This window comes from Dama dama, chromosome 33 (assembly GCF_033118175.1).
Source record: "Dama dama isolate Ldn47 chromosome 33, ASM3311817v1, whole genome shotgun sequence".
Classification (NCBI taxonomy): Eukaryota; Metazoa; Chordata; class Mammalia; order Artiodactyla; family Cervidae; genus Dama; species Dama dama.
In genome coordinates, this window is record NC_083713.1 from 17,215,951 (window position 1) to 17,231,221 (window position 15,271).

Below are 15,271 nucleotides of genomic sequence, written 5' to 3' on the forward strand. Positions count from 1 at the left end.
TTTCCATCTCTGCTTCTCTTGTGTTTCCTCCTTTCTTAGTTTGTAAGTTATATGTTCTTTTGCTATTTTTGTAGTGGTCACCTGAAATTTTTTTAAAGGATACATTTAACCTAACACAGTCTAATATTAATGATTAGAAAACCAAAGTATCAGGCCACATGATAAAGGGTTTTGGAATATCTTAGCACGGCTTACCATTTCCTTTGGAATTACACTCTATTGTTAACTAGTAAATAAGTATCTATGGGTGGACATTCTCTAAAAAAAAAGATTTCGGGGAGCTAAGGATTCAACAGATGTGCATTTTTTATAAACAATTTATAAGCTAACTAATAGTGAAAATGTATAGGAACTGTTACCCCTCAGGCATTAATATCTTGTAACCATTATGTCTTGAGTTGAGCCTTAGTTCACAGGCCCATATGATCATGCTTGGAATTCATTACTTTTATCAGTGGGGAGTTGCAAATAAAAGAAGCAGGAGAGTCTTAGTGACAGTAAATGATAAACCTGGTGGGATATATGCTGAATTACAAGCAGATTTACACAGAAGCTCAGCGGTTTTCATGGATCTTACCCCAGAATCTTATAATATTTTATGGCTTTAGCCACAATATAGGTCGGATTCCTGAATAGTCCTCATATCATAAAAAAGGTGTAACACAATATTGGCCTTATAAAAACATACTGTATGTCAAAAGCACTTTTAGTCCTAGGCTTTTTCCAGGGGTAGGGAAAGGGTTAACTCAGCACACCATCTGTTCCATCTTATATTTCTGTAGTACTTAATCTCCAGGGCGTTTTTGTTTATAGATAGGCAAAGCACAGGCAATAGAAGAGGAAGATTGGTTGGGGGTCATGGCACACATGAGAAAAATTAGAATGGTGAGAGTTGAAGTTCTGGTAAATAGTGCTTTGTACTCATCATCTGTGACCTATTTGTTCTTTGTAATCATTTTTATAAAAATAAACAATGTTGTTAATATGAGTAGGACTTTGACATGGAGTCATCTTTTTGGGATTGTATCCTTCATGGGAATGTACTGCTGAGGCACTGCACAGAGGTGTCATTACTGTCCCTAATATAGAAGAACTAGTGGGATGAAATTAGACACCCGGGAAATCTTCAAGGGGTTTAGTACACAAAGCCCTCTCTTACCAATCCAAATTAGGATTTCAATTAGGGGGGAAAAAAAAAAAACTTATAGAGCATCAGAAGAGAAACTGATGGATATGATTACCGACAAAGGTGATTGGAGAACATGGCTTTATCTATGACTTTTGATCGCAGGACTAATAAGAATTAAATCCCCAGTCATAGGAGTGCTGGGCCATTGCAGGCCTTTCCTGCAGTTGCTGTATGACTCTAGAAGTGACCAGACTGGTCATCAGAGGGTTTGAAGATTTCCAAAGGAGAAGGAAAAGCCCAGAAGCTTTCTGCACTCAAGGTCACCAGGAAAGTGGCTCTTCGGGTCAGGTTCTTCCTGTGTTTTTGGTCCTGGGGAGGAGGGCAGTTCCTCCTCTCTGAGGAATTATCTTCTTGTTTCCCCACTAGCATGAAGTGGATCCCTAGTGTCCTTCCAGCCTGTCTTTGCTGCACCTCTTTTCATTTCCTTTGTTCTTCTTCTCTGCCTGGGATTTTTTTGGCCTAATAATTCGTTTCAATCACATAGCCTGGCCTTAGGGATATATACTATTTGTTATGTTGTTGTTTAGTCCCTAAGTTATGTCCAACTCTTTGTGGCCCCTGAACTGAACCCCTCCAGGCTCCTCTGTCCATGGGATTTCCCAGGCTGGAGTGGGTTGCCATTTCCTTCTCCAGGGAATCTTCCCAACCCACGTCTCCTGCATTGGCAGGTAGATTCCTTACCACCAAGCCACCAGGAAAGCCCCATTTATAAATGCAACATATACTTTGTATATTTTGAGATCTATATATGAAATGACACAAATCTTAGTTCTCTATAGTTAGGAAAGAAAATGTAAATTTGTGCTGAAGTTGAAAACATGGAATGTGTGAATACCTACATCCTAAAATGTAGAATAAGTTCATTCATAAAGAAAACCTACAAATTGTATTTCCCTGGAGGCAGCAATAGCTAGATAGAAACAATGGACTGACTGTCTATTTGGATACTTTTCTCTTTCTAAATATGATTGAACTTTTCTATGTAAAGTAGTTTTTTGATTGCCTTAGTCATAGTCTTACTATAAATCAAGTGTTACAATTTTATGGTTTTCTTTGGTTCTTCTTAAATACTTTAGGGAAAATCTTAGCCTGTTGTTGGCTTGACCACATTCTTCAGAGAAAAAATGAACTCTCAAACAAAATGCGTAGCAGATGTAAAGCATGCAAAGTTCCCCACCTAACCTTTCACCATAAATGATATTTTTAACACTAAGCAGCTCCCACTGAGTGACTGATGTGGTGCTGCGTGACAGAGTCCCCTGAGGCGTGTACCACCCTGGCAATTATGGTCTGACAGATATTTCTAGTTAAAATTTTTTATACCAAGAAGAGGAAATGCAATCTTCTGCAAAAAGAATATCCATGAATGTTGTGGGAAAAGAAGGGAAAACAACAGGGACCTATAATTTGGTAAAATGAAACATGTTACCTACATGACCAAGAATTATTTCAAATGTACACACTTATTATATAAAAAGTGACTAAATAAATACATACTGAGGTGGGAGGTAGATGCCCCGCCCCCTCCAGGATAAAGCCATTAGATATTCCCTGTGGACTGAAACTAGAAGACAAGAATAGCAGGACAATTAAGAGAGGAGGCTGGGCCCTGCCTAGACCATGTATTTCTCATTCTCCAAGTCAGGAGACCTTCCCGACCACACATGCACAGAAAGGCTCCTTGGAGGCCAAAGGGGGGTGATGTCAGGGATGTTCTACCCATAAACCTTTTCAGTAAAATCCATGTTGACTAAAAGTTGTGTGCGCATACATGGGAAGACCCTGAGATGTAGCAACTATGGACTATAAAACAGGCAAATCAAAATGATTGTCTAAAGGAAACTTGGAAGAAATATCTCATAAAAGTAATTCAGACTTCCACGAGGGTGCAACTTGGGGACTCTCCCTCTGAGTCTGCCTGTCTATCCACACATACTGTACTCTTTTTCCTCTTAATAAATACTTGTTTCAGTACCTTCCATCTTATGGGAATTCTTTTCTGCAAAGCCAAAGGGCCAGAGCCCTTGTCACGGACCACTGGTCTAGTGGCTAGGATCTGGTGCTCTCACCAACACCACTCAGCTTCAGTCTTCAACTGGGAACCCAAGCACCGCTCCAAGCCATTGCAGGCTGAGGTCACCCATGATCATATACCAAGCAGAAAATATGTTAGGGAAATGTAAGTAGTTTTTCAAGAGACGTTTACAGGTACTATAAAAAATCCCAACTTAACTTATTTTCCACCTGCCATTTCTATCAAAGCATCACCTCCCAGGCCTCCTCCTTCCTCTTCAAGTTTGGGGCCCATCTGAAGAAAACAGTGATGTTTGTGGTTGTGCTTATAAGGTCAGTCAGTCAGTCAGTTCAGTCGCTCAATCGTGTCTGACTCTTTGTGACCTCATGAATCGCAGCACACCAGGCCTCCCCGTCCGTCACCAACTCCCGGAGTTTACTCAAACTCATGTCCATCGAGGCGGTGATGCCATCCAAATATCTCATCCTCTGTCGTCCCCTTCTCCTCCTGCCCTCAATCCCTTCCAGCATCAGAATCTTTCCAATGAATCAACTCTTCGCATGAGGTGGCAAAAGTACTGGAGTTTCAGCTTCAGCATCAGTCCTTCCAATGAACACCCAGGACTGATCTCCTTTAGGATGGACTGGTTGGATCTCCTTGCAGTCCAAGGGACTCTCAAGAGTCTCCTCCAACACCACAGTTCAAAAGCATCAATTCTTCAGCACTCAGCTTTCTTCACAGTCCAACTTTCACATCCTGGAAAAACCATAGCCTTGACTAGACAGACTGTTGTTGGCAAAATAATGTCTCTGCTTTTTAATATGCTATTTAGGTTGGTCATAACTTTCCTTCCAAGGAGTAAACGTCTTTTAATTTCATGGCTGCAATCGCCATCTGTAGTGATTTTGGAGCCCCCAAAAATGAAGTCTGACACTGTTTCCCCATCTATTTGCCATGAAGTGATGGGACCAGAGGCCATGATCTTAGTTTTCTGAATGGTTGAGCTTTAAGCCAACTTTTTCACTCTCCTCTTTCACTTTCATCAAGAGGCTTTTTAGTTCCTCTTCACTTTCTACCATAAGGGTGGTGTCATCTGCATATCTGATGTTATTGATATTTCTCCTGGCAATCTTGATTCCAGCTTGTGCTTCATCCAGCCCAGCTTATAAGGTGGTGTCATCTAAACCCCTGGAAGACAAAGCTCCTCTCTTTCTACACTAAGGGACCAATTTCAGCACTTTATCAACCTCAACCTAGAATATCCTTCAGATCTAATGTAAATCTTCTTTGCTATAACATAGTGTTATAACTTAGTCTTTCCTCAGTTATGATATAGGACCAACCATTATACAGTTCTTTCCATTTTGTAGAGAAAACTTATAACACTGTACGTTTTATGATGGCCCAGACTTATTGTGTCATCTCCACAGCTTAAAACTAGCACTTAGAAGGCAGCAATACATGTTCAATGAATGAATGGATGAATGACATTTTCCAGGATAACAATATTCTTTTAAACTTCAGAGATTACATTCTACCTCCTCACCACTGCAAAAAAGAAGTTTCATTGTTTCCTCTGTATCGTGTTTACTTTGGTCCAATTAGACACAATATTCTAGACCTTGATAGCTATACTGTCATTGTGTTAATCACCATCACTATCATCATAGTCAAAAACATTAGAACATTTATGTTGTTTATAAAACAGTATAAATGGACTCCAGTGGGCACTCTACTACAAGATCCTCTTAAACACCTAGAATTTGTTTTCATTCAAAGCTTACAAATTTAAATGGTTTTAGTTTCAAAATTGAGAAGAAAGGAAATCTAAGAAAAGGGACGCTATTTCTCACTCTTACAAAATATTTAAAGAATTAATTTGTTTTTGTTTGAACAATTATGAGTAAAAACTAGTCAAACTCTGAACGTCTATCGAGAGAGATGAAGGATTTACAAAATGTCTAAGCTTAAAAGTATCTGGATGATCTGAATTGATCATCAGGTTTTTACCTTTGTCAGGCCAAAGGAAAGAATGGCTGATTTTCTGTCCCTATCTCTGTAGAAATCTTTCAACACCTATTTCTGAAGTTCTGATGAGCATTTATTTTTCAAAACTAAAAAAATATTTTTTAAAAAAATTCTATGGCTTTCGTAATTGATATAGTTGCCAAGCTGGCAGAATCATGTTCTCATTATTTATGTAACTATGGAAGAGACTGAGTCATCTTCCAGCTTAAATATGATATGTACAGCTCACATTTAACAAATCACAGATGACAGAGGACTAACGGGATTATCTGATCAGGAACTGAACCTGTGCCCTAGGCAATGAAAGTGTGGAATCCTAACCACCAGAATGTGAAGGAATTCCTGGGTTATTGCTTCTTATTGATTATATTTGAAGGATTTCTAATCTTGCGGGGGTCATTTTAATGCCATTTTCTAATGTGGCCTTGATGGTTACAGTCAGTTGCCCAGTTGTTTATAAATAAGGTTGCAATGACATGTGTGCTACTTGACTTCTCCAACACTGTAAGGGAGGGAACTGAGGAGTAATTCAAGTCTTCTACGGATAGAATACTGGAGAAGGAAATGGCAACCCACTCCAGTACTCTTGCCTGGAGAATCCCATGGAGGGAGGAGCCTGGTAGGCTACAGTCCATGGGGTCGCAAAGAGTCGGACACGACTGAGCGACTTCACTCACTCACTCACTCACAGATAGAATAAGATGAAAGATGTAGCAAAACATGTATGTCTATTCAAGAGTAAAATGATAGAAAAGGTGTTCTGGAAATCATCTGCAGTTAAATTTCATTGAAGGGAGATTAGAAAGAAATCCAGGATCATTTGGGTTTCAACTGACAGTAGGCACAGGGAGGGCGAGGAGGTTTTCTTGGAAGTGTCCCATACCTTCTCTTCTGGATTCCCAAATCCTTTTAAGCTATTTGGAAGGTTTATAAGATTTTAAGGGATTGTGTAAACGGATATACTTTATACAGGCACTTGGTGTTAAATGAATGAAACACACACACACTTTCAACAGAGAAGAGGATGGTGTAAAGAGAAAGAATATTGAGCCAGGCATATTTAACCACTAGTAACTGAGTTCATGACTTTACATAAATGATTTTATCTCTGAGTTTTCTCTTCAAGTTAAGATAGGAAGGGATGTGAGGTGAAGGAGGAGGAACAGTTGGGTGGGTTATATGGCTGAGCTTCATTCATTTACTGAGATACTATGCTTCCTTCTGGAACTTCTTTGAAGCTGGATCTATTGTTCTTTTGTTGCAATTGGAGTGGAGTGGTGCTATTTTCCTTTAGAAAAGTACATTGGGGTCAGAATGCCAGCTGATTTCATTGTCAGGCCTCACTGGGGCACTGAGGACAGCCTTTGAATAACTAACTGAGGCATCTAGTCCTCTCTACCTTCCTACCTCTCTTCAGTGTGTCATTAGCTGTTAGGCTGCTTTATTGAAATTTTGTTTCAAATTCTTTGTAACAGAAAACAACCAGGAGATAAAAATCATGAAATCTCTTTAGCATGTACAGTTTGCTAAAGGAAAATCAGAGCTAATACCTAATTAAAAACAGTGATATTCACTGTTCCTAGACAGCAGTATCGGCATCACTTGGGAACTCATTAGAAATGCAAATTCTCAAGCTTTACCCAGAACTACCAGGTAAGAAACTCTGAATGGGGCTCAGCAGTCTGTGTATTCAGAAGCCCTGGAGGGGATTCTGTTGCACATTACAGTTTGAGAATCTCTGCCCTGATGCTGATATAGCTAACAGGTGGGGGGTTTTGTTGGGTTGCTTGGAGACTGGAAAGGTCAGATCTTCCCAAAAAGGAATTATGAGGTCTGCAGAATAGCTCGGGTAGAGGCCACAAAGCAGGAAGTTCTCCCTGTTTGGAGCTCAAGGCTTTGCATTCTATTCCTGGGCAGCAGAGCCGGAGGCTGACAACCAGTATGGCTGGGTTCAGACAGAGACCCAGGCTCACAGAGAGTCCTGTCTGTCTTTCCCATTTCCCAGCTCCTTTCTGCCCAGGAAGAAGCGGGATTGTTGAATTTGTGAAGAGCATGGACTCAAGTCCTGCTTCTGACAGGCCCTTAGCCAGCTGTGGAAGCTTTGGGAAATTCCTTCCTTTCTCTGAGCCTCAGTTTCTTCATCTATGGAACCTATATCTCCTGCAAAGCATGGTGTGGTTTACCTGCCTCACTTGTAGTAGGTGCTTAATAAAGACTCATCCCATTGCTCCCGGGCACCGGGTCCCCTTGCTCGGCTCGTCCAGAATGAATGGCTTCAGTCATTCTACTGCTCAGTGTCTGAGCCGGCCTGGTTGTTAGTTACTCCACACTTCGGCCCCGCGCATTTCCTTAACGGGACAGATGTGGACAGCCCCGTCCAGAATGAATGGCTTCAGTCATTCTACTGCTCAGTGTCTGAGCCGGCCTGGTTGTTAGTTACTCCACACTTCGGCCCCGCGCATTTCCTTAACGGGACAGATGTGGACAGCCTTACAGCCTGCTCCTGGGATAAGTTTAAAGTGTATTTAACAGATGAAAATAATGTTAAAATTTAAATGATTGACAAAACAAGATATTGCAAAAATTGTTTTAATTGGTCAAACTTAAATTTTCGAAAAATGACTATTTCACAGTGATAACCTCTAACAAGATCTTTTTCTGATGTCTCCACAGGAACCCTTGTCAGGAAGTTAAATGGAATGGCACTTACTGTGGTGCCGGAGGCATTTTAAGAGGACTGATTGGCTGTAACTATGTATGGATGTAGTTTCTAAGCAGTCATTGAGCCCTGAATTGATCCACAGGCTGAACTAGGTTCGAGGGGGCTGTGAAAGCTGGGAGCCACGAGGTTACTCTGAAGTGCCCTCATCCCTGGAAGAGACACCTGGATGAGCCTTGGGGAACCCTTCGAAGTCCTGGAATCTGGTTTTCATAAGATCTTTTTCAGCAAGGTATTGGTATCAATAAGTTGTATTTACCATCTTAATGACTTCCTCAAATATAAAATCCACTGCATAAAACTCTTGATTTTCATCCTTAGTTTTAAAATGTGAGTTGTTAAAGATCCCTATAGCTATGCCCATCAAAATATCATTTAAAAGTTACAATTCTCCAGCCCCTTCTGTGTGGCCCACGGATTATCTACCTTGAGATTTCTTCACCAGATAGGGAGAAATGCCTCAAGCTGTCTTTCATGTGCAAGCCCAGGAGCAGTTTTACACAAAGATCAGTGTTCTCTCAGTTACACGTTGGTTAAATAAAACAGTGTAAAATGGAATCTAAGAGAAACAAATTACCTAAGACCTATTTCCTCTGGGGCACCAGGTTTCAGCCTTCCTTTAATTTTCTCTTTGTGACCCCATGGACTGCAGCACGCCAGGCCTCCCTGTCTTTCACTATCTCCCAGAATTTGCTCAAACTCATGTCCATTGAGTCGATGATGCCATCCAACTACCTCATCCTCTGTCACCCCCTTCTCCTCCTACCCTCAGTCTTTTCCAGCATCAGGGTCTTTTCCAATGAGTTGGCTCTAGTGTGGGCCAATTTGAAGGCACTCAGTTTTGGGGGGGTCAGCTCATCCACTAGTGGAAATTATGCCCTGTCTCATTTGTTTCTTTCATGTTCCCACAGCCTACTTTTCAAACTTGGCTATTGTAATTTACTCAGTTTGTATTGTACTTCTCTATAAGATATGTATATGTTAATATTTAAAATACTGCATTCAAAGTTCCATCAGCCAACATTTCTTAAATGACTATTGCAAAAGAAATAGAAGATGAAATCTCTTCTTAAAAAAAGAAATATCTACTATTTAGAAAGACAGAGCACACCCAGATGGAATAATGAAGAAAATTTTTTGAACCAATAAATTGGCAAGTGCTAAAGAATAATTTGCAAAAAAAAAGAATGACGTTCAAGGGGAACTAACTAGAAAAATGAACAGAACCAGGCAGGGTACTCAAAAAAGCTTCTGAGGGCCAGTAGGTGTATGAAAAGATGCTCTACATTGCTAATTATTAGAGAAATGCAAATCAAAACTACTATTAGGTACCATCTCATACAGGTCAGAATGGCCATCATTAAGAAGTCTGAAAATAAAAAATGCTGGAGAAGGTGTGGAGAAAAAGGAACCTTCCTACACTGTTGGTGAAAGTGTAAGTTGGTGCAAGCACTAGGAAAACAGTATGAAGGTAACTTAAAAAACTAAAAATAGAACTATCATATGATCCAGCAATCCCACTCTTGAGGGAAAAAACTAAATCCAGAAAATCCAAAAAAAAACTAAAAACAACAACAACAACTAAAAACTGATCTTCAGAAAGATACATGCACTATTTACAGTAGCCAAGACATGAAAGCAACCTAAATGTCCACAGACAGATGAATAAATTAAAAAGATGTGTTTATATATATATATATATATATACATATAATAGATATATATACATATATAATAGAATACTACTTAGCCATAAAAAAGAATGCAATATTGCCTGAAATATTACCATTTGCAGCAACATGGATGGACTTAGAGACTATCATACTAAGTGAAGTAAATCAGAAAGACAAATACTACATGATATCACTTATATGTAGAACCTAAAATATGACACAAATGAATTTACTTATAAAACAAAAACAGACTCAAAAACATAGAGAACAGACTTGTAGTTGTCAAGGGGACGGGAGTTGGGGGAGGAATGGATTGGGATTAGCAGATGCAAACTATTGTATATAGAATGTATAAACAACAAGGCCCTACTGAATAGCACAGGGAGCCACATTCAATATCCTGTGACAAATCATAATGAAAAAGGATAGGAAAAAGAATACATACATATATATGAATCTCTTTGCTACATAGCAGAAAGTAACACAACATTGTAAATCAACTCTAGTTTAAAAAAATTTTAAAAAGGCTTCTGGGAAGCGCTGAAATTTATTTTAGATTTTGACAAAGACAAATTTGGATTAGAAAAATGTTGCGAGGGTACATGTTAGACAAAGGAGATATTTGACTTTTGTGCAAGAGAAGGAAAACACTTTATTTCAGATAATTGTAGAACCGTTAAAACAACTGGCTCATTCTTTTTCTCATGCTGTTAAGATATAAGATGAATAGAAAAATATATTTATCAAACAATCTATTGTATCTACTCCTCACTTCTAAACTATTGAAAATCCCACCTTCATTTTCTTTACAGAGCCCACAAATGCTCAAATATTGACTGCTTTTGTTTCTTCCCCTAGAAGTTACTTGCTAAATCTTTTTTAATCTAATTTATTTATATAATTTTTGGGTTACTTTTGTTAAATGATACAAAATAATCGTAGACCAGGCAAAGTTTGCTCCCTATCTAACATCTGTGTTGTTTTTTTTTTCTTCTTCTCCTAAGTGGAAGAAACTTCCTTCTGAAATAATTTACTGCAGTCCCAAATGGCTGTTTATGGTCATTTTAAAGATAAAATTCCATAAATTCAAGTTAGCACTGACATTTTATAAGTGCTGTCATGTCAAGGCTGGGGAATGGAAACCATCTCACTGGGTTCTCTAAAGTGGAAGCATCTTTTGTCTGCTTATTACTGACTGTGAGAAATGGCCGGATTAAAGCCTCCAAATGTTTCAGTGACGCAGAGCAAAGGTGACTTCCTGTTTTGGTTTAGGGTTTGTTTCCTTCTCTTTTCAATGAAGGCTGTGTTTTCTGACATTCTGCAATCTTTTTGCTCAGTGATTTCCCATTGAAAGGGCAGGGTAGGAGGGCCTCTGCAGGTCATTCCATTTACAATATGCCCTGAAAAGGGAGGAAGGGGGAGAGGGAGGGAAAGAGGAAGCTCATTAGTGGAAGGAGCAGACCAGGAGGGGATCTGTTTTCCATTTTCTTTTCTGGATTGAGCTCATTTGGATGGAAAGGATTTTATTGTTATCCTTATCATCATTATCATTACCAGTGTGGTGTAATTTTCCTACACGTTTGTCTCAAGTGTGAGGTGAGTTTATTGGTAGAAGAGTTAATAAGTGCCATTTTATTTTAGTAAAATCAGGGGTGGGTGGGTGAGGGAAGCCCAAGTACTTTAAAGCAGTTTTCACTTTAAAGCTTAAAATGCAAAACTCGAAAGTTTAAATTCTGCAGTGCAAAAGAAAAAATTAAAAGAAAAAAAGACCTGTTGCTTGCTTCTTGTGGCCTATTAGTAATTATGTACAGCGTTTCTTCTCTTTTTATGAAAGGCGATTTCCGCCCACACCCCCACATCCCCTACCCGGGTCCCCCACACCCCGCCACCACCTGGTTATTAAAAATGCAGACCTCTGCAGTCAGGAGTTCTGGATTGATAAGGCTCCATCATCGCTGCAGGGGTCCCTGTTTTCTGACACTTGGACATTTTTCAAGGGACGTTGCTTAAGTCTTCCCCCCCAGGTCTTCCTGCAGAGCCGGTAATCACAGAGGCGAGGCTCGAAGTTGCTTAAAGAAATTACCTCCAGGGAGCGTGGGGCTCGGGTGGGTTCCCAAGTAGGGAACTGGGGGCACTCCTTCGTGGAGATTTGGGGTGGGCTCTTCCGTGAGAGGCTGGGGGCTCTCCTTTGGAGCGGGGGTAGGGGGTTGCGGTGCTCCCGGGTGTGGGTCGTCTCAAGTCCACTCTGTCTCGGGTTATCGCATCCTCTCTGCTTTCGCTGGCTTCTTCCTCCGCCTCCAAACCACAGACCCCTTCCCGGGAAGGGGAGCTGGCGCTGGGGGCGGGGCTGCCTCTCGCTCCCGGAGGCAGGAAAGCGAAGAGCCGCGGATCCGAGGCGCAGACCTCCCGTCGCGGCTCCTGGGACGGGTCCCCTCCTGCCAGCGGCGGTCGCTGCAGCAGCCGCAGCTCACCCCAAAGATCCGCAGCTGGGTCTTTTTGCTCAGCCTATCAGACTTGCAAACTCTTCCTGCACCCTAGGAGTCTTTGCCCTCTCGTCCCCCTCCTCCACCCCCCGTCCTCCTCACTTGGGAGACTTTCATGCTTCTTTTAGCACCTTTTTGTAATCCAGGGGACGTGACTCCCCAGAGCTCCAACTACCTTAGCTGAATTCTACTTTTGTTTTTATTTCTCCCTCGGTTCCTCTTGTTTTCGTCTCATCTGCGAAGTCGGACGATTCTGCCAGAGGGAGCGAGGAATTAAATAGATGCCGCGGCCCCAGAAGGCTTAGACGTCGGGAAAGAGCAGCCGGAGAGGCCGGAGCGGCAGGGGCGGCGGCGGCTGGCGCTCGGCGCAGCTTTTGGGACCCCATTGGGGGAATTTGATCCAGGGAAGCTGTGAGATTGCCGGGGGAGGAGAAGCTCTCATATCATTGTGTCCACTTCCAGGGGGGGAGGAGGAGACGGCGGAGCGGGCCTCTCGGCGTTCTCCGCACTGCTGCACCCTGCCCCATCCTGCCGAGATCATGGTCTGCGGCAGCCGGGGCGGGATGCTGCCGCTGCCGGCCGGGCTACTCGCCCTGGCTGCGCTCTGCCTGCTCCGCGCGCCCGGAGCTCGGGCGGCCGCCTGTGAGCCCGTCCGCATCCCCCTGTGCAAGTCCTTGCCCTGGAACATGACTAAGATGCCCAACCACCTGCACCACAGCACCCAGGCCAACGCCATCCTGGCCATCGAGCAGTTCGAGGGTCTGCTGGGCACCCACTGCAGCCCGGATCTGCTCTTCTTCCTCTGTGCTATGTACGCGCCCATCTGCACCATTGACTTCCAGCACGAGCCCATCAAGCCCTGCAAGTCTGTGTGCGAGCGGGCCCGGCAGGGCTGCGAGCCCATCCTCATCAAGTACCGCCACTCGTGGCCGGAAAGCCTGGCCTGCGAGGAGCTGCCCGTTTATGACCGCGGCGTGTGCATCTCTCCGGAGGCCATCGTCACTGCCGACGGAGCCGGTGAGTCCGACGCTGCCCAGCCTGCCCCCGCGCCCCTGCTTCCAACCGCTCGCTTCTCGGAGTCCTTGTTACTCCCCTCTACTGTGGTTCTGTGGAATCGGATCACTTCGCTTCATCTCTTTCCTAATTACGCCTCTATCGAACACCGTGCCTTTTTTCTCTCTTTTCACCTCCCTTCTAAACCGATGCACTCTATTCTTATAGGCGATCTGTCTTTCTAAAACACTCAAGTTCATTCCACTCCCATCACACTTATGCTCAACACTGCCCCTTCACTTCCACTGTTTACATGTCCTAGTAACCACATATAGGGTGCTCTTTTCCTACCTTAATTTGTTTATAATCACTGAACTTTTTTGCGTTCTCAGCCATCAGTTTTCTGTATCCCTCGTGTTTAGCTACTTGTAAAGACTGTATGGTGAAAATAGAAGACTGAAGCACCGTTTTCTTCTTATCATTAAAAATGCCAAGATAGTTTCAGTAACCTTACCCCAACCCACGGACGTTAGTGCTATGTGTTTGCTCAACATCCAATTTGAGCAATTACCTTCACCTTAAATTTCCCCCTCCTTTCAATGAGATAAATTGTTCTTCCATTCCAGACTGAAATAGCTGTGAAACATTGCTATGCACTGCTAATTAGCTTCTGAGACTTGCTCCAGCCACAGAGTTGGTGAAGTGAAATTGCTGGGCTCTTTTCACATTCCCACATGCCTTCAAGTCATTTTGTAAATGACATATGGATGAAAGGAGTTATATTTAAGGCATGTTATCATCATACACTCATGTAATGTTATTTTTAATCTCACCCCTTATCCCACTCTTATGCTCTGCAAATAATTTGTCTTCAGTACCTTTCTCTGTGTGCATCAACCACAGATTTATTTCAATCTTTCCCTACCGTAAAACTTTATTACAGTTCTGTGTTAAATGGAATCAATCACGAGTTGTTTTCTCACTAGTGTTTGGTCTAATTAGGACAGTCATAACTCTTAAGACTCCAACTAAACCTAGTTCATTATGGTCCATTTAATTCTAACTCAATGTCGTTCCTACCGATTACCCAAAACTGGAAAATTTCACCCTTCATATACTTTAAATATAAACCCAAGCTTTTATGACTGGCCCTCTTTCACACCCTCCTCGGATCAACTCTGCCCTTAGGTGTGATGACTTTATACCTCCTTCTCTATTCATTTCTTGGGCATCAACTTTTTCTTTTGCCTCTCAACTTGCTCAGCCTAAGCTCATGTCCTTCATCCATTCCTAGGTGAACAGTTCTTGGTCAAGGAATTGATTTGGAAAAAATGCTTTCTGTGCACAGAGACCCACTTAACACAGAGGACTAGGGAGGGGAAAAGTACAAATAGCTGCAAAACCAAACTGAAGAGAAAGATTTTCAGATTTTTTTGATGGTCACCTCAGTTTATCACCTTTGACTACACCTATTGTTGTCTTGGTTTTAATAATCAACCAACAACTGATTGTTTAAAATAATCACAAAAGATGTGTTTCTTATTTATCTTTGGGCTAAAAGAGCACTTGAGCTTTTATACCCATTAATGTTACAGGCTGTACAGATGCCGGGAGAGAGCTGTCCTGGTCTGTCAGGCACTTAGATCAGTTAAATGCAGACACCCCTCTCAGGCCAAGGGCCAGGAATGTGGTGGCCACGGTTCACACTGAAATGCATTCCTCCTCCTGCTCTGAAACCTCTCCTAGAGATGGACCTCAACTGAGAGAGGTTTGGCAAGGTTAGTGGCTCTCAAAAGCCATGGTCAGTATGGATAGGAAGCAGTTTCCTCAAGTGTCCCTGAGTTACCTACTGTCGTGGACCAAATGTAGAACAATTGCCTCATTGACGCACTCAAATAAGACATGCATGGAAACAATTTGTCAGTCCATGGGACCTGATTACTAAGCTGCTTTAAAAGGCCATAATGTGCTTTGCTGACAGTTGCCCTTGCTAGAAAAAAAAGTAGGGGTAGGTGGCAGTTGGAACCGTTTGTTAGTGATGTTCTCCCTTCCCCTTACCGTATCCCTCAGTGTGAATCAGAGACGGTGGGGGCAGGAGGGAGCTGAAGGGGAGGGGGGAGGGAAAGGAGTGGTGGATTCTAGCCTGAAGGGTCCCCTGGCTTCCAAGACTGC

At 42.3% G+C, this 15,271-nt stretch overlaps 1 protein-coding gene across 3 annotated transcripts in view; it reads left to right on the forward strand.

Moving 5' to 3' along the window:
- The window catches only part of FRZB (frizzled related protein), a 74,738-nt gene that overhangs the window by 29,583 nt on the left and 29,884 nt on the right, over positions 1–15,271 (forward strand). The window contains exons 1-3 of one of the 3 annotated variants that reach the window (XM_061135272.1): positions 5,820–6,884; positions 7,905–8,182; positions 12,350–13,123. In XM_061135272.1, coding sequence (XP_060991255.1) covers positions 12,646–13,123 — 478 coding nt within the window. In that variant the 5' untranslated portion in view covers positions 5,820–6,884; positions 7,905–8,182; positions 12,350–12,645. Of the gene's footprint in view, positions 1–5,819; positions 6,885–7,904; positions 8,183–11,186; positions 11,220–12,349; positions 13,124–15,271 lie in introns of those variants that run through there. The other 2 variants (XM_061135271.1, XM_061135273.1) reach the window with 2 other exon arrangements.